The 25,329-nt window shown below is 43.1% G+C and overlaps 1 protein-coding gene across 7 annotated transcripts in view; it reads right to left on the bottom strand.

Annotated features, from left to right (window-relative positions):
• The window catches only part of RFC1 (replication factor C subunit 1), a 363,193-nt gene that overhangs the window by 176,840 nt on the left and 161,024 nt on the right, over positions 1-25,329 (bottom strand). For 6 of the 7 annotated variants that reach the window (XM_033947362.1, XM_033947360.1, XM_033947358.1 and 3 more), the window contains one exon: positions 22,542-22,625. The exons of the other annotated variant lie outside the window; for it this stretch is intronic. In XM_033947362.1, coding sequence (XP_033803253.1) covers positions 22,542-22,625 — 84 coding nt within the window. The remainder of the gene's footprint in view (positions 1-22,541; positions 22,626-25,329) is intronic. 7 annotated transcript variants of the gene reach the window in all.

Genomic DNA, 25,329 nt, shown 5'->3' with positions numbered 1-25,329 from the left:
GTCTCTCTCTCCTGGAATGCTTGTGCAGTGGAATTATATCAAGATCTGGCGGTGAGTACCCGGCAGAAGAGGACATTTAAGGAAGTCACTGGGGCCTTAACCAGAGCTCATATCCACTATAGATAGACTTTTCCTTTTGGTCTTCTCCCAACAGTCAATGGAGTCAATCAACAGGTCACATCGGAAGAGGCGCAAGCACTGCTTCAGAAGGAAAGTCTCCAATCAGTGTTGGAGGACGTGAGGACTCCAGATTTGCACCAACATCTTTCTGGCTCCTGGTGGCAGCAGGTTGGTCAGCGGCAAAGTCCCCTGCAGGACTCTTCTGGAGCAGGTCTATCCCAGGGGCCAGACTGAGGTCACCTTTGACATCCATCCCTGGTCTCCTTGTTCTGCCCTCGCTGCCAGCTGTGGTTGGCACTGTTTAGGGGCTGGCCTACTGGAGGACTGCTGCTCTGGACATCCCCTGTTGTTGGAGTTTCACATGTTATCCTGGTGTTGGGGGGTTTTCTTTTTGGGGGGCCCCTTTCACAGGGTGGTATGTTTGGGGGGAGTGTTTGTGGACTGTTGCGACTGGTTGTGGAGTGCGTTGGGTGTGTGTCCAAGTTTGGTATTTGTTGGGATCAGGGTTTTGGGTGATTTAAGGTGCGTAAGTGTGGTTAGTGGGGATGGTTACTTCCTCGGTATTTGAGTGAGGTGTTCTGGATGACCCCGCTAGGTTGGTGGTTGGGGGGGGACGGGGGACTTGAATTTGGGAAGTCTGTCCTCGCATGGGGTTTTTCTTGGGAAAATGGCGGGTGGTCTTAAGTTTCTTTCTTATAATGTCCAAGGCTTGAATTCTCCGCATAAGCAAAGGGGGCTTTTTCGGGAGCTCACTCGGAGTCGGGCCTCCATTTGCTTTTTACAGGAAACTCATTTGTTGAGGCACCATGAGGGCCTGGTCCGGGACCTTTGGTTTCTCGTTACTATTTGGGCCTCCCGTTAGGGGAAGGTTAAGCGTTGTGGGGTAGGCATTGTATTTGCTAAAAGTGAGCAGGTGGACATGCATAGCTCCTTTTGCGACCCCTTGGGTAGATATCTTCTTGTGGTTGCTACCATTAATGGCACTAGATACACCTTAGTGAATCTTTATGTTCCTAATGAAAGTCAAGGGGAGTTCTTCTCTAGTTTATTTCCTAAGATTTTGCAGCGGAAGTAGGGTGCATTGATCCTTGGAGGGGATTTTAATATCATGCTCACTCCACGCCTGGATAATTTGGGCAGGTCTGTGGCCTAAGGGGCTCGGGACAGGAAGCAGCTGCACTAGTTTCTACAAGCCCTCAACATGGTTAATGGTTGGCACTGGTTGTATCTTCGGGGGCTGGATTATTCTCACTTCGCTCCTTTGTACGAGTCTTACTCATGGATCGATTATCTTTTTGTGGAGGCGGATTTACTACGGGGAGTGGCTGCGGCAAAAATTGATCAGATTTCTTGGTCAGATCATGTACCGGTGTGGTTGCAGTTGACATGGCGAGGGGGGGGGGGAGATCCTGGCCTCATTTATTGGAGATTGAATGATAGTTTGTTAGAGGATGCTGCGATGGTGAATGCAGTTCATTCGCACATTCAGGAATATCTGGATTTTAATGATAATGGTGAGGCCTCACTGGCAGCTGTGTGGGAGGGATTGAAGGCGACTATGTGCGGGGACATCTCATTTCTATGGCTACTTATAAAAAGAGGCTTTGGATGCAGGCACTGCAAAGGCTTTATCATGCAATTGCACGTTTGGAAGCTACCCATAAACATCAGCCTTGGAATAAACAGATCAGGGCTAGCCTGCAGGAGGCGAGGAGGGATTTGCGGGTGTATGAGGTAGAACCAATACAATTTAATTTGCAGCTTTTGCAGCAGAAATCTTTTGAATTTCATAATAAGGCTAGTCGTCTTGTGGCTCATTGGTTGAAAGCTCGCCAGTCTCAGAACAATGTTTTGTCTTTGTGCTCTCCTGAGGGGGACACTCTTCGTACCAGTCCCGAGATTCGAGATTGCTTTGTGCGATTTTATAGGGAGTTATATTTGGCTGAGAGCGGGGATGCTCGGTTGGGGATACTACCTGAATTGGAGACTCAGTTTCTGGATCGGCTGATTATGCTTATTGAGGTCCGGAAGGCTTTGAAAACTATGTCTCCTGGCAAATCTCCAGGCCTCGATGATTTTTCGGTGAAATTTTATAAAATGTTTCAAGATGTACTCTTGCCGCATTTGGTGGCCTTGCTTAATTCTCTGGAAAGGGGGGGGGGCCTTCCATGCCATATTTTATGTGGCTAGCTGAGATTACAGTACTCCTGAAGGAGGGCAAAGACCTCTGTCAATGTGCTTCCTACCGACCTATTTCGCTTCTGGGGGTGGATACCAAGTTGTTTGCTAGAGTTTTAGCGAATAGATTTATGAGTTGGATTCCTTGGCTAATCCATCCGGACCAATCGGGATTTATCGCGGGTAGGCAGGTTGGGGATAATATCCGCCGGGTGCTCAATCTTCAAGATTATGCGCTGAGTTCTGGTCAGGAGACCCTGTTCCTCTCTGTTGATATTGGTGGGGATTGGACAATGGATGTTGGCTTGGATTCGGTCTCTCTATGCCGGTCCCCTGGGTTCTGTAAAGGTGAATGGTAAATATTCTTCACCGTTTCCCTTGTTTCTCCCTCTCCCCTATTTTGTTTGCATTGGTGATAGAGCCCTTAGCTCAACTGGTTCGGGATGGAAGTCGGAGACCAGGATTATAAATTGAGCCTTTTCGCAGACGATTTGCTTTTTACCTTGACTAGTCCGGCACAGTCGCTTCAGGCGCTTATGGAGGAATTGACCCGATATGGTAGTTTCGGGTTTTAAAGCTAGTATACTTAAGTCAGAAATCTTGAATGAACTGTACCACTGGCCATGGTGAGTGATTTGAAGGCAGAGTTACCCTTTATGATATTTGGGCATATATTGGGGGGGTCCCGGGGGGGTCACTCTGAGTTGAATTATGTGCCAGTGTTGAAAAAGATCGATCCTTGGATATGTGGCAACATCTTTATTTTTCTTGGCTTGGCCGTATAGAGGTCGTGAAGATGATGGTTTTGCCTCAATTGCCTTTTTCTTTTCCAGATGCTTCCTATTTGGGTGGACAAACACCTTCTGCTTAAATAGCGTCAGCTTATAGCCTTTATTTGGGGACGGAGTAGGCCTCGGGTCAATCATTGGATGATGTGCTAAAGTAAGGCGGAGGGTGGTCTGGTAGTTCCAGACCTTATCTCATTTTATCAGGCTGCGCAACTTCGGGCTGTGCTGTAGTGGCAAGCCCAGACCCCTAAATTGTGGGTTGATATTGCGCAGGCTGGGGTGATTGGTCCTCCTCTGCTGCATCTTCCTTGGCTCCCGGGGGGAAGGCATACCAGTTTCAGTGTAGGTCCTCCTGCTGTGCAAGTTACCATACGGGTTTGGCAGGGTTCTTGGAGGATGTTGGCTCCAGGGGCAGCGTTATTCCTAGTTTACTCTGCTGCAATTTAACCCAGAGTTTTGCCCCAGCAGGGGATCTGTGACCTTTGAGCGCTGGGAGAGGAAGGGTTTGGTGTGCTTAGGACAATTTCTGGGTGGGCTTCATTCTTTTGGGGAATTGCAGGAGCGTTATGGTCTGGAATCATGGGATTTTTTTCCGTTCCTGCAAGTTAAGCATTATATTCAAGCCTCAGGACTGTTGCTGGAATTAGTGGAGGGGAAGACTTGGTTTGAGGTTTTGTTGGGACCCCCTAAAGCATATCTACGGTTTATAAATGTCTAAATGCCAGAGGGAGGAAACCCTTAGCTTATGTGGGAGCTTGGGAGAGGGACTTGGGTTGGCCCCTCTCTAGGGAGACTTGGATACAGGTGTGGAGACACACCTCATCTCTGGGTATAGTGACCCTGCAGGTTGAAAATGGATTTAAGACCCTTCTTCGATGGTACTATACACCAATACGACTCGCTAGGATTCAAGGTGGGGAAGAGAGGACATACTTTCATATGTGGTGGCAATGTTCTGGGATCTGGGGCTACTGGGTTGCTGTTTCTGCCTTGTATTCTAAAATTGTGGGGAGGGATGTGCAACCAACACCAAACATGGTGTTCCTGCATCAATATGATCCCAATTAGGATGAGGGGGAGGTGTCTTTTTGTAAAATCCTCCTTACTGCTGCTAGGGTGGTGTTAGCAGCTGCCTGGAAATCACCGACGGCCCCCTCTAGGGACCAGGTGGTGCAGAGGTTGAAGGATCGGTATGTGCTGTATAAATTGACTGCTTTGCGGAAACATAGAATGGGGACTTTTCATTGCCTTTGACGATCTTTTCATCTCTGGAAAAGTACCACGGCTTTATAAACTGGTGGTGTGGATGGGTTTCCTGGGTGGGGGAGGGAGTGAGGGGGTAGTTTTCTGTTTGGGGTCTGGTTTGTGACTGTTTAACAGGGACGGTATACCAAAGAACCCATGGTTGCTCTCTCATATGAGACCATTGGATGCTTTATTGTATTCCTTTTTTGTGTACTGGTTTGGCTTTTTGTTTTATCTCAAATAAAGCTAATAATTATAAAAATTAAAAAAAAGAGATGGAAAGAATATACAGAAAATTTATTCAAAAGGGCAATGAGGATAATATTGGAGAAACTGAACTAGAAATCGAAGCAGAAGAAGAACCAGATATTTTAAAAGAAGAAGTCATAGCAGCAATTAAAGCTTTATTGAAAAACAAGTCACGTGGTATCAACAGTATTCCAACTGAATTAATCAAAGGCTCAGAAAGTGCTATCATTGCCCTCACTCAACTGTGTCAACAGATTTGGAAGAAAAAAATATGGCCAACCAATTTGAAATCACTATACCTATATTGAAGAAAGGTGATGCCAAGGAATGTAACAAATACAAAATGACTGCATTAATTCCACATGCCATCAAAATATTGCTGAAAATAATGCAGGCCCCCTTTTATCAAGCTGCATTAGGGTTTTTTTTATTGCCAGATGCTATGGTAGAAGCTCTGATGCTCAAAGAATTCCTATGAGCATCAGAGCTTTTACCACAGCAGCCGGCGATAAAAAACCCTAACAGCCTGATCAAATGGGGCCACAACAAAGGCTACAATCATAGCTGAGCAAGAATTACCCGAAGTTCAGGCTAGTTTCAGAAAAGGTTGAAGAGCAAGAGACATTATTGCCAATGTTAGATGGATATTGGAGAAGAGCAAAGAATACCAAAAGCCTCTATATCTTTGCTTCATTGACTATAGTAAAGCTTTTGACTGTGTGGATCACGATAAACTATGGAGAACTCTAGCACAGTGTTCTTCAACCTTTTTACACCTATGGATCGGCGGAAATAAAATAATTATTTTGTGGACCGGCAAACTAATAAGACTGAAATTTTTAAAAACTCCATCACCGCCCCGTCCCCACGAGCTCAGTCCCGTTAACCATCTGAACCCATCCGCACAAGCCTCAAATAATTATGATTTTATATTGAACATATTTTATTAAAGTATAAAAAGAAACAATATTCTGTACAATTGTCATTTTATAAATATAAATAATACAGGGCAAGGATCAACAAATCCCCCATCTCCCCTCCCCTTCACATATATCCCCTCTACTATCAAAAAAACTGAATAAGCCAAATTATTACAGAATGCTACACAAATATCATGCTAACAGAATACTGCAGTCACACATGACAGGAATAGTGTTAGGGGAGTGCCCCCTGGTCCAAGAGAGCCCCACTGCCTGGGCTTTGTAGTCCCCAGTTATGTCTCTAGCAGGATACATATTTCAAATCTGATATATTCTAATAACAAGATAGAAATAAAATTATTTTTTTCTACCTTTTGTCGTCTTTGGTTTCTGCTTTCATCGTCTTTTCACTCTCTTCCATCCAGCGTCTGCCCTCTGTCTCTTCAATCCAGCAACTGCCCCTTCCATCCACTGTCTGCCCTCTCCCCCTCCCATATGGTATCTGTGTTCTTTCTATGCCCCTTTTTCCTACACCAGATCTAGCATCTTTGTCCCTCTTTCCTTATTTCTCATCTGATCCCCTTCCCCAGCATCAATCTCTCTCTACTTTGTCATTCCTCTGTCTCTCCCCTTTCCCTCATCTGATCTCTCCATTCCATCCTGACTCCTTCCCCTCCTCTAATCTCCCTGCCAGCTGTTTCCTTCCAATTTTCCTCCTCCCCTGCCCAGCAGTACCTTCTCCCTTTCTTCCCCTTATCCAAAATAACTCTCTTCCCTTCCCTTTCCCTTCTCCCCTGTCAGCAGTACCTTCTTCTCCCTTGTCCAGGAGTACCCCCTTCTCCCTTTCCTTCTCCCCTTATCCAACAGTAACTCTCGTCCCTTTCCTTTCCCTTCTCCCCTGTCAGCGGTATCCCCTTCCCCTCCCTTGTCCAGGAGTACCCCTTCTCCCTTCCCTCCTTCGCTCTCCAACAAATGATTCCTCTATGTAGGCTAGCGGCAGCTCTGTGTGCTTTTAACTTTAGTACATAGCTGCCCCTAAGCAGTTTTTTAGCTGTGGTTTCATGAGGCAGCCTCGGGGCCTTTGGTAGGCCAGCCCACATCGCATCATCGAAGTGGGCCGGCCTAGCAAAGGCCCCGAGGCTGTCTCATGAAACCGCGGCTAAAATACTGCTTAGAGGCAGCTGTGTGCTGAAGTTAAAAGCACACAGAGCTGCCGCTGCTGGTCTGGGGGTGCGGAGACAAAGGCAGGAGCAGGAGACATCAGCAGGAGTCCAGGTGGTAGAAGGCAGGAGTCCTGGCATAGCGACGGCAACAGGAAGTTGCATGTCAGCTGATGCCGGCACCTTTTGTTGTGGCGGGGACCTGAATCCTTCACGGACCGGCAAGATATTTTTGTGGACTGGCACCGGTCCACAGACCGGTGGTTGAAGAACAAATGGAAATACCCAAACACATAATTCAGCTGATAAAGAGCCTCTACGAAAATCAAGATGCATCTTTGCCTGACACCACGCTTTATTGGAAACCAATCAGTGTTGCCGAATTCAGTTCTCACTACAGCTTGATTTTCATATAGGCTATCAGCTGAGTTATGTGTTTGGGTATTCCCATTTGCATTAGAGTTCTCCATATTTTATTGTGATCTACAGTGTCAAAAGCTTTGATGTAGTCGGTAAAGCAAAGGTATAGGGGTTTTTGGTATTTTTTGCTCTTCTGCAATATCTATCTAACATCCTTAACCTTTTCTGAAACCAGCCTGAACTTTGGGTAGTTCTTGCTCAACTATGATTGGAACTTTTGTTGTATTATTTTCAGGAATAGTTTACTGGCATGTGGAATTAATGCAATTGTTCTGTAATTGTTACAGTCCTTGGTATCAATTTTCTTTGGTACAGGTAAGAACAATGATCTTCTCCAATCGGTTGGTCATGTTTTTTTTCCTTCTAAATCTGTAGACAGTCGAGTGAGGACTATGATAGCACCTTCTGAGTCTTTTATTAATTCAATTGGATTACCATCAATACCAGGTGATTTGTTTTTCGATAAAAATTTAATCGCTGCTATTACTTCTTCTTTTAAAATATCTGATTCTTCTTCGGCTTCAGTTCCTAGTTCAATTTCCTCAATGTTATCCTCATTGCCTTGTTTGTATAAATTTTCCATATATTTTTTCCATCTCTTTTTAATGCTTTCTGGATAATTCATTATTATACCATTGGCATCTTTAAGCATCCCCAGTCAAGGTTAGAATTTCTGCCGCAATCTTTTAATCTCCTGAAAAGCTAATCTGATTTTTCCATTTACATGTTCTGATTCAATTTTCTGACAAATATCCTTGAGATATTGTTCTTTGTCTTGCCAAACTTGACGTTGAAACACTCAGTTCATTTGTGATACTTTTTCTCTATCAATATAGTTCCTTGTCTTCTTTCTTCTGCTACTTTTCTGGTTTCTTCTGAGATCCAAGGTGATTTCTTGGCTTTCATTTTCTTCTGGAGTGTTTTCTTAGCTTCATCACTAAATACAGTTTTGACGTCATTCTATAACTCTTCGGGCTTTCTATCTCCTGTATCAAGCAAGGCAAACCCGTTGTTTAGTTTTATCCAATAGTCTGATGGAATGTTTTCAATGTTGTATTTTGGGAGATCCCTAATGATCTTCTTGTGAAGCTTCACCTTAATCTTACATGTCAAAAGCTCATGGTCGCTTCCACAATCAGCTCCTGGTTTAGTTCTTGCAGTCAAAACTGCAGATTTCCATCTCTGTCCTATACAGATTTAGTCAGTTTGATTTAATACATGCCATTTGGATAGGTCCATCTGGCGACATTTGTGGCATTGGAAATGCATATTCATGAATGACAGTTGGCTTGTTTTGCAAAACTATACTAAGTTATCACTTTAAGTAATGATATTTGGCATTGGTACTGTTATAATTTAACATAGCAGTGCATCCAAGTTAACCAAGGCAAAAAGAAACAGTTATTCTATGTTCATGGACCTAAACCTCCAGGATAAGCAGTATAAAATCTGTTTTACTACTTGGATCTAGCTAAGTACTTGGGACCTGGATTGGCCACTGTTGGAAACAGGATACTGGGCTTGATGGACCTTCGGTCTGTCCCAGTATGGTAATTTTTATGTCTTGTAAGACAGAAAGAAAATAATAATGATGCTCAGATTGTGAGTTCACTGGGAGAGACAGGGAAAAATTATTGAGTAAGCACCTGAATAAATTCAATTAAACCATTCTGAGCTCCACTGGGAGAGCGGTACAGAAAACTGAATAAATAAATTTTCTGTTAGTACTAACCACCTCACTGAGTGATACATAACACATTTCGGTCATGCCCTGGTACAGTAAGGTTTGAAGATGTGTTTTTTAACATATTTTGTAATGTTCAAAATCTCATTAAGATGAGGTGTATTGTGGCCAATAGGAAACTTGTATCCTCCATGCTCTACTACAGCTTATCTGTGTTCAGATGACTAGTGTTTTGCTATTGATTGAGGTAAAATATCTTAACTTGCAGATCCTTTGCAGCATTTCATTATTTAATGGGCCTTCACAAGCCTTGTTATTAAAAAAATGATTATGTCCTTACCTAGATAATATCTTTTCCAGTAGATAGGTGTGGCATTCTGAATAAGCGGGTTATCTCCCCATGGCCATGAGCCATATGCAGAAGAAATCTAGTCCAGATTTTTTTTTTTGTGATCCTCCTACTTCACTGGGAGCTCTACTGTAGTTAGTACCCAAGCATGCAAGAGCTCAATCAAAATTATGTGAAGGACAAAAATGGGAAATTTCATAAACAATCGACTGTTCTGCTCACATATAAGAACACTTGAACACTGAATGAACAAAGAACAGCCAACAAAAGCATCAAAGGATCTTAGGCAGTGCTCCTGTAGAGACTATAAATATTATACAGAATTCTGCAGGGCCCAAAAGGCTGACTGGCATCCATGATACAAACTTGGAGAAGAATAAACAGAATGAGAAAGTAGGCAGGTGCAGGAAGGACTGGGCAGAGGTCCAGAATGATACACCTATCTACTGGAAAGCACAGTTACTTACCATAACAAGTGTTATTCAGAGATAGCAGACAGATATGCTCACATGTGGGTAACGTCATCCACGGAGCCCAGTATAGACAGTCTGACAAGTGAACTGTCACTAAGTTTGAAAAAACTTCGTGACTGCCCACAATGCGGATGCTCGAGTGCCTCCTCACCCGCCGAGGCATGAGGTCCTCCAAGTTCCATAAGCAAGCTAAGAAGCCAAACAGGGGAGGTGGGTGGGATATGAGAATATCTGCCTGCTGTCCCGGATAACACTAGTTATGGTAAGTAAAGCACAGTTACTTACCATAACAGGTAATATCCAGGGACAATAGGCAGATATTCTCATACATGAGTGACGTCACCAACGGAGCTCCGGTACAGACATTTGAAAAGTGAATCGCAACTTAAAGTTTTAGAAAGTTCATGATCAGCCTGCACCGCGCAAGCGCGAGTGCCTTCCCGCCCGACGTAGGCGCGCAGTTCCTCAGTTAAGATAAGCCAGATAAGAAGGCAACCAGGGGAGGTGGGTGGGTTGTGAGAATATCTGCCTGCTGTCCCTGGATAACACCTGTTATGGTAAGTAACTGTGCTTTATCCCAGGACAAGAAGGCAACATATTCTCAAACATGGGTGACCTCCAAGCTAACTAGAATGGGATGGTGAGAGAGTTGGACTTTAAGAAAATTAATTTTGTAATACTGACTGGCCGAAGTGCCCATTCCATCTGGAGAAAGACTCAGACAATAATGCGAGGTGAATGTATAAACTGAGGACTAGGTGACAGCTTTACAGATTTCTTCAATAGGAGTAGATCTAAGGAAAGCTACAGAAGCTACCATAGCTCGGACTTTCTGAGCTGTGACACGACTTTCCAGGTGTAGTCCAGTCTGAGCAAAGCAGAACGATATACAGGCCGCTACCCAGTTGGAAATCCTTCTCTTGGAAACAGGATGCCCCAACTTATTAGGATCAAATGAGACGAAAAGTTGAGGAGATGTTCTACATGGCTTTGTCCTGTCAATATAATAGGACAAAGCATGTTTACAGTCCAGAGTGTGCAGCGCCGTTTCTCCAGCATGAGAATGAAGCTTAGGGAAAAAACTGGAAGAACAATCGACTGATTGAGATGAAACTCTGTGACCACTTTCAGAAGAAACTTAGTATGCGTGTGTAGAACCACTTTATCATGGTGAAAAACTGTGAAGGGTGGATCTGCCACCAACACTTGCAACTCACTGACCCTCCTGGCAGATGTGAGAGAAATGAGAAAGACAACGTTCCATGTGAGAAACTTGAGATGAGCCGTGGCCATTGGTTCAAATGGAGGCTTAATTAATCTGGAAAGAACCATATTAAGGTCCCAGATCACTGGAGGAGGTTTGAGAGGTGATTTCACATTGAAAAGTCCTTTAATAAATCCGGAGACCAAAGGATGAGCAGTAAGAGATTTTCCCCCCACTGGCATGTGAAAAGCTGTAATAGCACTGAGATGGACTCTGATAGATGTAGTTTTAAGTCCAGAGTCAGACAGATGAAGTAGATAATCCAACACCAATTCCACTGACAAGGAAGTTGGATCATGATGAAGGAGGAGACACCAGGAAGAAAACCGAGTCCACTTTTGTTGATAACATTGTTGAGTGGCTGGCTTCCTGGAGACGTCAATAATATCACAAACAGGCTAAGATATAATTCATATGAATTCAGCCCGAGAGAAACCAAGTTGTCAGGTGTAATGACTGCAGGTTGGGATGTAGAAGAGATCCTTGATTCTGAGTAAGCAGTGTAGGAAAGATTAGTAGTGGAATTGGTTCCCTGGTGCTGAGCTTAAGTAGAAGGGAGAACCAATGCTGCTGAGGCCACGGAGGAGCAATGAGAATCATGGTGGCTGAGTTTGAACAGAGTCTTCAACAGGAGGGGAATTGGAGGGAATGCATATAGAAACAGGCCCATCCAATCCAGGAGAAACGCATCAGCTTCTAGACGGTGAGGAGAGTAAAGTCTGGAGCAAAACTGGGGTAACGTGATTGTGGGGAGTTGCAAATAAGTCCACCTGAGGAGTGCTCCATTGAGTAAAGATGAGATGGAGTGTTGCAGAGTTGAGAGTCCATTCATGAGGCAGAAGAATTCTGCTGAGGTTGTCTGCCAGGGAATTCTTCTCCCCTTAAATGTAGACAGCCTTTAAGAAAATGCTGCAAGACATCACCCAAAGCCAGATTTTCTAAGCCTCCTGACATAACAGAAGAGAGTCCATGCCTCCTTGCTTGTTTATGAAGTACATTGCCACTTGATTGACTGTGTGAAAGACAAGGACTTGAGAACTCAAGAGGTGCTGGAAAGCTTTGAGAGCATAATATATTGCTCTGAGCTTGAGGAAATTCATATGAAATTTTTGCTCCCTGGAAGACCAATGACCTTGTGTTTGAAGGCCCTCCAGGTGCTCCCCCCAGGCTAAGGAGATGCAACCATCGTTATCACCTTTTGGAGGGGTAAGTGAAAAAGAAGACTTCTGGATAGATTGGAGGAAGTCAACCACTATTGAAGTGACTGCTGAAGAGATGATGTGACAGAAATATGTTGAAACCACTGTCGCTTGAGACCACTGAGAAGCAAGGATCCACTGAGGAATGCGAAGATGTAGACTTGCTAGCGGAATTACATGAACCCAGGAGAACCATCATGCGCCTCGCAGAGATGGTGTGCACCTTCAACACCTGTTGACAGAGAATAAGAAATGTGTTCAGGTGCTCTGGAGGGAGAAACACCCTCATTAAAGTAGTATCGATGATAGCCCCAATGAACTGAAGACGTTGAGTTGGAATTAGGTGAGAGTTGAGGAAATTGACTTCGAATCCCAAAACTTGTAGGAAAGCAATGGTCTGAGATGTTGCCAGAGCCAACTCCTGAGATGCCACAGCTTTGATCATCCAGTCGTCCAGGTAAGGAAAGACTTCAAGACCATGGGATCGGAGAAATGCGGCCACAACAATCAGGCATTTCGTGAAGACTCTGGGAGAAGACGCCAGGTCGAAAGGAAGAACCTTGTATTGGTAATGACATCTATTCACCTGAAACCAAAGCTACTTGCGGGAAGCCTGATGAATTGGTATATAAGTGTAGGCTTCTTTGAGATCCAGAGAGCATAGCCAGTCGTTCTGACACAGAAGTGGATAAAGAAGGGAAAGGGAGAGCATCCGGAATTTCTCTTTGACTAGAAATTTGTTGAGATCGCTGAGATCCAGAATGGTTTGTATACCTCTGGTCTTTTTCAGGATTAAAAAATACCGGGAGTGGAATCCCTGACTTTGCTGATTTAAAGGAACCTCTTCGATGGCATTGAGAAGGAAGAGGGATTGAATCTCCTGAATGAGAGGAGAAGACTATATCAAGTCTGAAATAGACTCTCTTGAAGGATGATCCGGAGATAGAGTATGAAAATGGAGAGCATACCCCTGACGAATGATGTCTAGAACCCAGAGATCTGTGGTGATAAGCTCCCAAAGATTTACATAATACTGAAGTCGCCCTCCGATCAGCTGAGGTAGCAGTTGGAGAATGGGAACTGTGGCTATGCTCCTGAGGAACACATCAAAAAGGCTGTGTGGGCTTTTGTTGAACAGCCTGTTCTTTAGGTTGCCGATGTGGTTGCTGCTTCTGCTTCCTAGGCTGAGAAGGAGCAGGCTTAGCCGAAAACCTGTGATGGTACGAAGAAGCTGGCTTGAAGGTACGGGGTGGTTGAGGCTTCTTCTTTGGTTTAACCAAAGTGTCCCATCTGATCTCATGAGCGGATAGCGTTTGAATAGTCATATCCATTGATGGACCAAAAAGCTCACCTCCTGGACAGGGAGCATTTGCCAAGCGGTCCTGATGATTTACATCAAGTTCAAAAACATGAAGCTAAGCAAGGCGCCTCATGGCCACAGACATGGCCGCTGCTTGTGAAGTAAGTTCAAAAGCATCATAAGTAGTGTGAACCATATATTTCCGTAATTGAAAAGTCGAAGCAATAAGTTGTTGGAATCTCGACTGCTTACGAGATGGAATATACTTTTGAAAAGATGCAAGTTGTTTGATCAAATATTTTAGGTAAAACGAAAAATGGAAATTATAATTACCAGCTCTGTTGGCCAACATTGCATTCTGGTAAAGACACTTACCAAGCTTGTCCATTGCTCTATCTTCTCTGCCAGGAGATACAGATGCATAGACACTAGCTCCCAACGATTTCTTTAGAGTGGATTCAACCACTAAAGATTCATAGAGGATCTGTGGTTTAGCAAAACCTGGAATAGGAACCACTTATACAAAGAGTCTAGTTTTTTAGGAGCCAATAGAATGGAGAAAGGAGTCTCGAGGTTCTTATAGAAAGACTCTCAAAGAATATCATGAAGCAGGAGCTTCAGCAGGTCTTTAGGAGGCTGGTCAAAATCCAGTGCCTCCAAAAACTCCTTGCTATGCTTGGAATCTGCTTCTAGCGGGATGGAAAGATCTTCAGACATCTGACGGAGAAATTTAGAAAAAGAAGACCGCTCAGAAAAAGATGAAGGTCTTTGAGGCGATCGTTGAGGCAAATCTGAACCAGGAGAGTCCTCATCTGCAGTAGAGAGTGGTTCCTGTTCCGAATCCTGTATGGAATGAGGATGGTGTGGAAGACTTGGTGTTGAAGCCTCGAGATGTTTGGTCTTATGAGAGTGCTTCTGGTACCACACTGGAGTAACCTCTCCCAATGTTTGAGTCGAGGACGACTAGTGCCATGTAGATGCATCAATCGACTCCCGTGTCGATGGTCTCCACACCGGTGGAGCATCAGATTGAGGTGCGACCTGTGTCGTTCGTTGCTCAGACTGAACCACTTGGAAAGTTGGTGTTAACATGGCTTGGACAGCTGGTGGTGATGTGGATATAATCTGAGGCAGCACCAACATTTGAAAATGCTCACCCAATTCCTCCCAAAGCAAATTGTCAATCTTTTGCTTGAGAGAGAGCATCGGTACTGCAGGCTTTTTAGCCAGTACCACTGGTGCTGTGCACCAGTCTGGTGATGAGGAGGCCTATGTCGAGGATATTATGACCGGGATAGCCATGCAAATGATTACTCGCAATTAGAAGAATTGGGATCACCTTAGTTTTCCTTTTTGGTGGGCGAGCTTATGTTTAACTTATAAATATGAGAAAATGAATGCTGGCATGCTGAGGCATAATAAGATAGAAACATAGAAAATGACGGCAGAAAAGGGCTACGGCCCATCAAGTCTACCCACTCTAATGACCCACCCCCCTAACTTCTTCCCCTAAGAGATCCCACATGCCTATCCCATTTTTTCTTAAAATCTGGCACGCTGCTGGCCTCAATTACCTGCAGTGGAAGATCATTCAATTAGTTTGGGGTCCATTGACGTCTTTTGTACATTTGCTATAGTTGTCCTTTATCTTTATCTTTATTTTCCGTTGTTTTTCACCCACACATCCAGGGGGGGCGGGAGTGAGAGAGGGGTATATCTTTTGTTTTGGTATTATTTCTGATGGTAATGATGGATGGGGGAGGGAATTTTTATCTTTTGTATAGATACTGATTGATTATAAGTATTTGGTTGATTATCATTATTTGTATATAAATTGTATTGCACTTTTTGTTGGCATTAAAAACTAAATAAAGTTTAAAAAAAGGCATAAGGGGACAAACTTAAAGATCTCGATATGCATACTTTGGAGGAAATGCGGGAGAGGGGAGATAGCTATTTAAACATCTCTATCATATGTGTCATAAATGTGCATGAGTCGAGTCTCTTTCATTTGAAAGAGACTGGAATGAGCTCTGGAATGAGAGTGCATAGAATGAAGTTAAAAGAGGTGAGAGGCTCAGGAGCAATGTAAGAAAATACTTTTTACAGGAAGGGTGGTAGATGCATGGAACAATCTCTCATTAACTCATGCTTACATATATGTTCTGTCATTTTGCTCTTTATAACAGTCTCTACCATTTTGCCCAGCACTGATATCAGATTCACTAGTCTGTAATTTCCTGGGTCACCTCTGGAACCCTTTTTATTTATTTATTTATTTATTTCAATTTCTATCCTGTCCTCCCAGTAGCTCAGAACGAGTTACAATCCAACATTCACAATGGAAAATATTTTGGACAGTTCAAGACTATACAACAACTTAAGTACATTTTGGACAGTTCAAAGACTATACAGCAACTTAAGTACAGGAGAGTGCAGAAAGGAGGGGGAATATAAGGTCAAGGGGTAGTTTGCAGTTAGAATTTCAGTTGAAGAGGAGGGTCTTTATTGCTTTCCAGAAAGTAATCAGAGAGTTCTGTAGTCTGATTTATGGGGGCAGTTGGTTCCAGAGATGGGGGATGAAATTTTTTTTTTAATTGACATCAAGTTGGCCATGCTGGACTTTACTAACAATAGCTTTGCAAGTTCATTTTTCAATTCTATCAGCATTCTGCGATGTATACCGTCTGGTCCACGTGATTTGCTACTATTCAGTTTGTCAAATTGACCTATTACAGCATCCATTGTTACAGAGATTTGAATGAGTTTCTCTTATTCATCAGAATTGAATACCATTTCTGGCACTGGTAATTCCCCCAAGTCTTCCTCAGTGAAGACCAGAGCAAAGAATTAATTTAGGGGCCCTTTACTACGGCACGCTAGCCATTTTAGTGTGCACTAAACACTTAACGCGTCCATAGACTATAATCTTTCCGCTACGGCCTTGTCTTCCCTGAGAGCCCCTTTTATCCCTCCAACAGAAAATGGGCGATCAAGTGGAAAAACAAATGGTGGGTCGTTTTGTGCATTGGATCAGTAACAGTGATCATCGCTAAAGCTGTGAAAACAGGTTTGGTGACGATCGCTGACTTTAGATCATCTAGCCCTATAGCAGTAGTGTACATTCCTGACCTGAGGAAGGTGGTTCTGGCCACTAAATGTTAGTCAAAAAATGTATTGTATATCCAATAAGAGAATATCACCTTGTTCACCATTTAGTAGTTTTATTTTATCAATTTATTTATTTCATCACTACAATACAAGTAAAAAAGATAACTTACATAATAACATCAAAGAATTATATCAAAGATAATATTTCAAATGAAGTCCACAACATGAGAGGGAGAAGAGATAATACGAGGGTCAATTGAAAAGTTTCCGGCCTAATCAAGAAATCAACATTTTTTTTTGGGGGGGGGGAAATTAATTTATTTTCAACATAGTCTCCTTTTAACTCAGTACATTTGCTCCAACATTTTTCCAGAAGTTTCATGCCTTCAGTAAAATACAAACCGTCTAAACTGGAAAAATAGCTATTTACATTACCTTTGACCATTGAATCCAAAGAAAATGTATTCCCAGACAGCCATTTTTCAGGTTCAGAAACAGAAAGAGGTCGCACAGGGCCAAACTCAGAGAGTACATAACAAAACATTCTGCTTATATGCCGCAGGACTGGTTTACAAAAGAGAAAGCTGTTATAATTGAATAGAATAACTTAGTTTCCTATATACATACTTGGTGAACAAATATGTTTTGAAATGCCTCCTGAAATCTAAATATGTGCTAGAAGTCATGATTAAGAGATGTAGGTCTTTGCCTCAGGATGCTGCCTGATAGTATAAGAGACGTTGGTGAATTTTTTAAATTTACATCCTTTTACTGATGGAAAAATGAAAATGGCATGTCAACATCTAGTATGTTTACTAGTTGCGAGTGAAACTGAACTTGTAAGGTAGCTCATGGCAAGACCAAACAGGGTTTTATAGCAAAAACACCCGAACTTGAACTTAATCTAAGCCTCCACTGGCAACCAATAGATGGGGAATTAATTCAAACCATAATTCATGCAATTTTGCCATCGTGATTGTTGATATGCAAGCCAGTATGTTGTCCTGATAGAAGAGAACTTTCTTCTTGGCCAAATTAGGATATCTGTCTTGATTCTGGTGCTTAGACATTATAATAATCCAGTGTGGAGGGGCATTTTCAATAGTGCGTCTGACTTTGGACGTTTCCTGCTAGACGTCCAAAATTGAACTTCCAGAAGTGTCCATTTTCAAAAATGCTGAATGTACAATTTTTTTATTTTTTTTTTTAAATCATCTAGTTGGATGCCTTGTCCAACAGGAAGTCCAACTAGATATCCAACCCCAGGATGTCTAACTTTATTCTCCATTTTTGATCACAAAACCGTCTTAAGCTGAAAACGTCCAAATGAAGCCCATTTGGAAGTGGGAGGGGCCAGCCTTCTAATGGACTGGCCACACAGATATGCTAACAGAACATTGGGCCACACTAGAAGGCACTGCTGTGAACTTCACATAAATAGTGCCAGAAGTACATTTCATCATAACCTCCTTCTAATGTATGATGAGCCCTTCAAAATACCCCTAAAACCTACTAAACTCACCTGTCCATCACCCAAATAGCCCTTATGGCTCTAGGTAACACCTATACAGCAGTATTGTAAGGTTTTGCTGGTCTCACACTATCCACCATAAATGTAGTAGTTAGAGTGGATTATGGGCCTGGCTGCTCCTCTCTGTGGTTCACTAGCCCACCCACCTGACTACTTAAGACACTTGTGTGATGCTCTACTAGGCTTTCCCATACCAAGAGCTGCTGTTCTAGAACCAGGTATATACCATTTTATTCAAATTTTGGGGGTAGGAGGGGCTCAATGACCACCGGGGGGGAGTGGGTGGAGGGTCATTACTTAATGGTCATCTAGTCAGTTTGGGTACCTTTTAGGCACTTAGATGCTTCTCAAACAGGTCTAGTTGAAAACATCTAAAGTTCAATCCAAGACATCCAGGGAAAGGATTGATTATAGTTGCAGTACATCCAAGTCTAAGACCGCCCAAATCACATTCCCCACCCATAGCATGCCTCCCAACACACCCATTTCTACTCCAGACACATAGTGAGTTAGAAGTCCTGCTAGACATCCAGAAAGTCATCTTTGAGAATGCCCAGTTGGACATTTTGTCTAGTAAGACGTTCCAAGTGCTGGTTTATGCTGTCTTTTGGATGTCTATCTTTTTTGAAAATGAACTTCATAGTACTCACCAGATAGTCAATATAAATTATCCCAAAAGACAGTCACCATCACCTTCCCAGTCAACAGAGCCATTTTCACTTTTTTGGAGTCGGTTCATCTCTTGTAGTCCTTTATTTGGATTTTTGTTTTGTCTCAGGAGTATAGTGATGAACCACAGTCACAAAAAGTTGTTCTCATTTCACTTAAAACATTTTCAAAATGTCTAATCAAACTCATTTTTGGTCAACGTTTAGCAAATGCAGTACCCATCGATCACTCAATTTCTTCATGCCTAAATATTCATGTAGGATGGTGTGTACTGTACATTATCTGATGAAATGCCAGCAGCCTCTGCTATCTCATTTAGGGTCAATTGGCGATCTTCCATCACATTTAGGTGAACTTCATCAACCATTTTGTTGGTTGTTGCTATTTTTGGACATCCAGAGTATTCTTCATCAACAATACTTGTTCAGTTGCAGCAGTTCAACTCAGCAGCTCACACTTTCACCGTTGAAAATAAAGAAGACGCATTACCATACACTGCGTCTAACTCAGATTTAATTTTGGTAGCTGATTTTCCCTTCAAATGAAGGAATATTATCAAGGCGCAATACTCAGTTTTGTCCATTTTTTCATAAAGTAGAGCAGGTGTTCACTTTAAAAGGCTGGCATGACCAAACTAGATGTCAGACGGACTTGAAAATCTAGCCATTCACGTTTGACAACTTTTCAACTGACCCTTGTATAGTAAAGAAAAACAAAGAAAATAAAGTCCTAAATAAATATGCTATATTCTTAATCATCCACTTTATAATTCACCTCCCCTACCACAAAAAGCAAAATAATATGAAGTGAAATCAAACATTACGAGAAATAAAATCTTTCAACTGAGATGGCTCAAAGAACACATATTTCTTCCTGCTAAAGTACCGTATTTTTTGCTCCATAAGACGCACCTGACCATAAGACGCACACACTTCTAGAAGAGGAAAAATCAAGAAAAAAATTCTGAACCAAATGGTGTGCCCTGTACCCTGTCCCCCCTCTGGTAGTCTAGTAGTAGGCTGGGACAGGGTACAAGGCACATCTAGTGGTGGGAACATCTAATGGTAGGCACGTCTAGTGGCAGTTTGAAAGCCAGCCAGCCAGCTCCCAAACCCCCAGCAAGTGCCAAGCCAGCCAGCCAGCTAGCCCAAAGGCAATCAGCCAACCCACCCCAAGCCAGCTAGCCAGTCCCAAGCCAGCCAGCCAGCCCTCAGTCAACCCAGCCAGCCAGCCAGTCCCAGGTCAGCCTGGCCAGCCCAAAAACAACCAGCCAACCCACCCCAAGCCAGCTAGCCAGTCCCAAGCCAGCCAGCCCTCAGTCAACCTGGCCATCCAGCCAGTCCCAGGCCAGCCAGCCAGCCCAAAAGCAACCAGCCAACCCACCCCAAGCCAGCCAGCCCCCAGTCAACCAGGCCAGCCAGGCCCAGTTCAACCCAGCCAGCCAGTCCCAAGCCAGCCAGCCAGCCCAAAGGCAAAGGCAGGCAGGCACTCCCCCCCCAGTACCTTTTTTTGGCATCCTGGCAGTCCAGCGTGCTTTCTGCGCTCCTGCCTGGGTTCCGCTGCTCTCTTCCGGCACCAGCACAGCAGTGCACGAGGCAGTCGCATGCTTTTGCGTGCCTGCTTGGTCCCTCCCTGCGCTCCGAATGGCTGCCTGCGAGAACTGACAGGCAGCCATTTGGAGTGCAGGGAGGGACCAAGCATCTTTGAGAAAAAAGTATCTTTAAAATTTAGAAGCTTCAAGACTTCAAAAAAATATTTTCTAAGCAGTATCTCAGGTGATAAGAAATATGTAATGGGAAAATTTAAAGATCTGAGAGCATTTTCCATTGATTCACGTTTCCTATGAATTACTAAACTGTCTTTAATAGCAGTCACACTAGTAAGAGTTCAAAGTTTTTATCTGAATGTCCATAAATACTATAGATTTTCCCAACTGAGAAGTCTTCACCTCCATTTCACTCAAGCCTATCAAATCCATCTTGTCAGTTGTGGGATACAAACCATAAAATTCTGTCCAGCACTGTCCTCACGTTCCAAATTACTGGAATTTCCGTTGAAACCCTCCCTAACTCATCCTAAACTGAATTGCCATAAACAGGACACAGACCTTACAAGTCTGCCCATATCAGCCTTAGTTCATTTTATACCATTCATTTTCAAATTAGGGATCTTTTGTGTTCATCCCACACTTTTTTGAATTCCACTAGTCTTCATTTCCACCATCTCCTTCGGGAAGACATTCCAGGCATTCACTACCTTTTCTGTGAAAAAGAATTTCCTTACATTACTCCTAAATCTACCACCCCACAACATCAATTAATTTCCTCTGGTTTTACCATTTTGCTTCTCTGGAAAAGATTTGTTTCTATATTAATACCTTTCAAGTATTTAAATGTCTATATAATACCTCTCCTATCCCTCCTCTCCTCTACAGCATATATATTCAGGTCTTTCAGTCTCTTCTTATACGTCTTCTAGCATAAACCTCATATCATTTTCATCGCCTTCATCTGGATCGCTTCAAGTCTTTTTGGATTCATTCTAGTCACTACCATCCAAATATCACATAAGGAAATATCTGAATCTAAGTCTAACTGGGACTGCAATTTGGACGTTAGGAAAAGAAACAGGTTGAGACAATGGTAATATAGTGGCCCCAGGCTGTAAGGACAAGTAGTTCTTGAATCCTCCCACTGAGGATTCTGAGTTATCTGCATTCTCTGGCCAAGGTAACTATAGACTGAGGTGAAGTGAATCTACCCCCTGGACTCAGTGAGGGGCCGGGCTCAGGAGAAGACAAAGGTGAATTTGACACAATCTCCGCTAATCTGTCACATGTTTGTCCACTGAACCTAATACTTAGGGTGAAGATGTTGAAATATTATGTAATTTAGCTTTCCACTTACCCATAATTAAGTTAAGAAGCAAACAGGTCTAAAGAAGAACTCAAGCAAAATCGCTCCTCAAGGCTCTAAGGGACTTGCCCCTTAGGTCACGCCTCTTTGGACACAGCCGTGCGCCATTAGCAGCATTTGTTCTTGTGCCCAACTTCAGTGATGTCACTCAGCAGTTCCGTAGTAAATTTCATTCATGTCTTACCTCCAGCCTTCTCAACACTAGCACATATGACTCTTCTCTCTCCAAAGTTTGTGGTGTTTGTTCTTGTACCTGCCTTCAGTGATGTTACTAATCTGTTTCGGGGTAAGCTCCAATCAAGTTTTATCTTCCTTTAGCGCCTTCTCACCACTAGCACCCAAGGCTCTCCTCTCTCCAAGTTTTATTTTTAATTATTAACTTTTAGAGTAAACTAGCATGGATACCATACTACTTTATCTTGAATTAAAAATAAAATTCTTATTTCTACCTTTGTTTTTGGACCATTTAATTTTTCTAATAATGTTGGTTCAACACTTATGATTTCTCCTTTCCTTTGTCTTTTCTTATCTCTCTTGACAAGGTTTTCTATCCATCTATCATTTTACCCTAGCCTCCTATCTTCTTCACTTACTCCACTATATTCATCTCCAAAATTGATCTTTTCCATTCAGTTTTCTTCCATTTATTTATTTCTGTGTTCATGCTTACTAACCAGTCTTCAATTTCCCTCTTTTTACTGTGTCTACCTATATGTTTCTCTCTCTTTTCCTCACCTTGGTCCTTCCATATTACTTCATCTTCCCCAGTCTTACTCCCTCTCCCCCCTCCTTCCATCCATCCAGCAATCTCCACTCTCTCACTCCCTTTCATCTGGCATCTCTCCTCCCCTTCCATCCAGCACCTTCCCTCTTTCCCCCTTCCACCCAGTATCTCCCCTCTCTCTCCTCTTCATCCATCTGATATCTCCTATCGCCCCCCTCCACACACCTATAAATGATATTTACCTCTGCATCTTCCTCAAGCTGAAGTTGCTTAGCAATGGCTTCATCATTCAATGCAGCAGCAGCAGCATCAAAACTTCCTGACATCTATATTTCAAAGAATGGGAAATGTGCATTATAGGCAGCAATAACATTTCTTAAGATAATTTAGCTAGAAAACAAAACACCTCATTATAATGTTGTGATAGTCAGGTATATTATATAACCAAAAAAATCTGTGACCACAGAAAATTACTAGTCTTCAATATAGTAAACCCTCCAAAGAGAACAGTACATTAATCAGTCTTACTAAGCACTGATTATTTCAATATCGTTACCGTCCATACAATAGTCAGCACCCACAAATAGTCATCACTCATGAAACCTTGTGGACAAGCAAAGATAAGTTCTACACATTGTCAGATTTCTAAATCTGGCAGGGTTCCCAAGGTAGAGCTCCAAGTACACACTAATGCAGCTGCTGAGATCACTAATCTAGGAATTATAAAAACAACCTGCCTGAAAAACAGGCCTATGGAGCTGAATACAGCAGCCTTGGGAAAGAAGATTATTCAGATTGCAAGAACAGACAGAAACAAGTATCAGACAGCTACTTGTAGTCAAAGATCTAAAATGAGTATTGCCAGTTATGGAGGTGGTGAGGCTCAGTTATGCAATGGCTGCACCAAATTGAAAACAGTATGGTAAGCTTTCCTATAAGGGTCCTACCTATGAATAAGAAAGAAAGATTAGGTTCTTACCTCAGAGCCACAGAACTGCTCATCACTGAGCATGAGAAGAAGAAGCTGACGGGACTTCCCAACTTTAACTCTTGCAACGAGGTGGAAATAATACCCGAAAGAGCAAAGGCCCTGAATAACCGGCGCAGTATGAGGTCTTCCCCCTGATCCAGGGTCACAACCATCTGTTGACTGCTGTCCTGTACAGAAGCAGACTCTGCCAGGGAGACTTCATCCTGGGATAAAAGTGGCATGGAATCAGAATTACTATCCTCCCAGTCAGTGACAAACTGAACCTCCTGATCCAAGTCTGTATCCTTGTCTGGTCGGAGCGCTAACAGCCAATGAGAACCTTCAGCACTTCAAATAAGCATTCCACAAAATCCAGTGTAAAGTCTCTTTGACCCCAGCATAGACCTCCTGCCAATCCTCCTGGGCTCTGTGGCCCCCATGCGACTGACCTTGGCCAATATAAATTTGGAGGGTCCTGGGAGGGTCTCTTCCACTGAGAATGCACCTCCTGTGGATTCCCAGCCCTAGAGAACTTGGAAGAGGCAGAGCCTGAGGCTCCTGTCCCTCCCCTGAATGCTTCGTCATAAGCTGGATATGAACGCTCCTCAGCCAGCCATCCTATGATGTAGGGGTAAAAGGGTAAGGAGGGCATCCCAGTCAATTTTGAGAAAAATCAAGGGGTTTTGAGGCAGATGGAGACAAAAGAGAAAAAAAAAAGATTGTTTAAAATCAAAGATGGCCTCTGAAAGAAAAATTGTGTCAAAAATGGCCCATGGAGACCCCCCTGAAAGAAAAAAAAATATCAAAAGGAAAGGGGTTTTGAAAGTGGGGGACCTGGGCTCTGGGGTCAGAAACCCCCAAATTAAACTTTAAAGGACCCCCCCCCCCCCATTTTCCCCATTGGCTTCAGTAGCCTTACTCACTGCCATGTGGTACCTGCCTGTTTCAACAATGGATTTCAGCTGGAATTAAATGGAGATTCACAGGACAAACCTGGTCTTCTGCTGCCAGTCGGACCAAGGTTGGACTGAACCTCAATCCTAGGAAAACTGAACCACAAAAGGGGGTAGAACCACACAGCTGGCCCACTGTTAGTTTCAGCCAAGCCAGAAAAGAGCTCAGATAAACTGCATTCAAGCTCCTAACTAAATCAGGGATGCGAGCAGTTATGCAGGGGATGGCCCCTGAGCTCTAAAAAATTTAAGCAGGCTGTCCCCAAGGGGTTGATTCTGCTAGTAGCAGACTTCCGCCATGCGAGTCTGCGTCTTCTCTCATGTAGAGGTCCCACCAAATGGGAACCTCTGGGCATTGAGCTTCCACTGAGCAAAAATACCCCAAAATAATAAAACCACAGAGCAGATCAAACACACTTCCAAGCAACTTGCTTGCAGAAAACAAACTTGAAGGGGGTGCTCCTTGTGAAAGAGATAGATTTGGAAAACAAACCCATAAGTAAACGTGTATTTATCTGAATTGGTCTAGATTAATGTCACCTCCCCCTTCCATGCTCAATATACTGACATTTTGCAGCTTGACAAGGTGCCCTGTTTCGTTATTACTTCAGGAGCCCAAACATACAAGCATTTTTAATGCTGAAACAAAATCGCAAAAACAAATTACCCAGACCAATTCAGAAAACTGTATGTTTAAGAGCTTGAAAGCATTAGCATATTGAATTAGGAAGCAAGCTTTGAAGCATCAGTATATTGAACATGAAAGGTCTAGCTCAGGGGTGCCCGCACTTTTTTGACTCGCGAGCTACTTTTAAAATGACCAAGTCAAAATGATCTGCCAACAATAAAATTTAAAAAAAACACAACGCACACTGTACGCATAGAATTGTTAATTATCATTCCTATTCCGGGGTTTTTTTCAAAGAGATCAATGCAGATGACTCTATGCACTGTCACCTCAGTAACAACCATACAAAAATAGACAAATTCCCACCCCCTCCCTTTTTACTAAACCACAATAACATTTTTTAGCGCAGGGAGCTGCGCTGAATGCCCAGTGCTGCTCTCGACGCTCATAGGCTCCCTGCGCTAAAAACCACTATTGCG

Source organism: Geotrypetes seraphini, chromosome 1 (assembly GCF_902459505.1).
Source record: "Geotrypetes seraphini chromosome 1, aGeoSer1.1, whole genome shotgun sequence".
NCBI classification, from domain to species: domain Eukaryota; kingdom Metazoa; phylum Chordata; class Amphibia; order Gymnophiona; family Dermophiidae; genus Geotrypetes; species Geotrypetes seraphini.
This window is presented reverse-complemented; position numbering and strand designations above follow the sequence as displayed.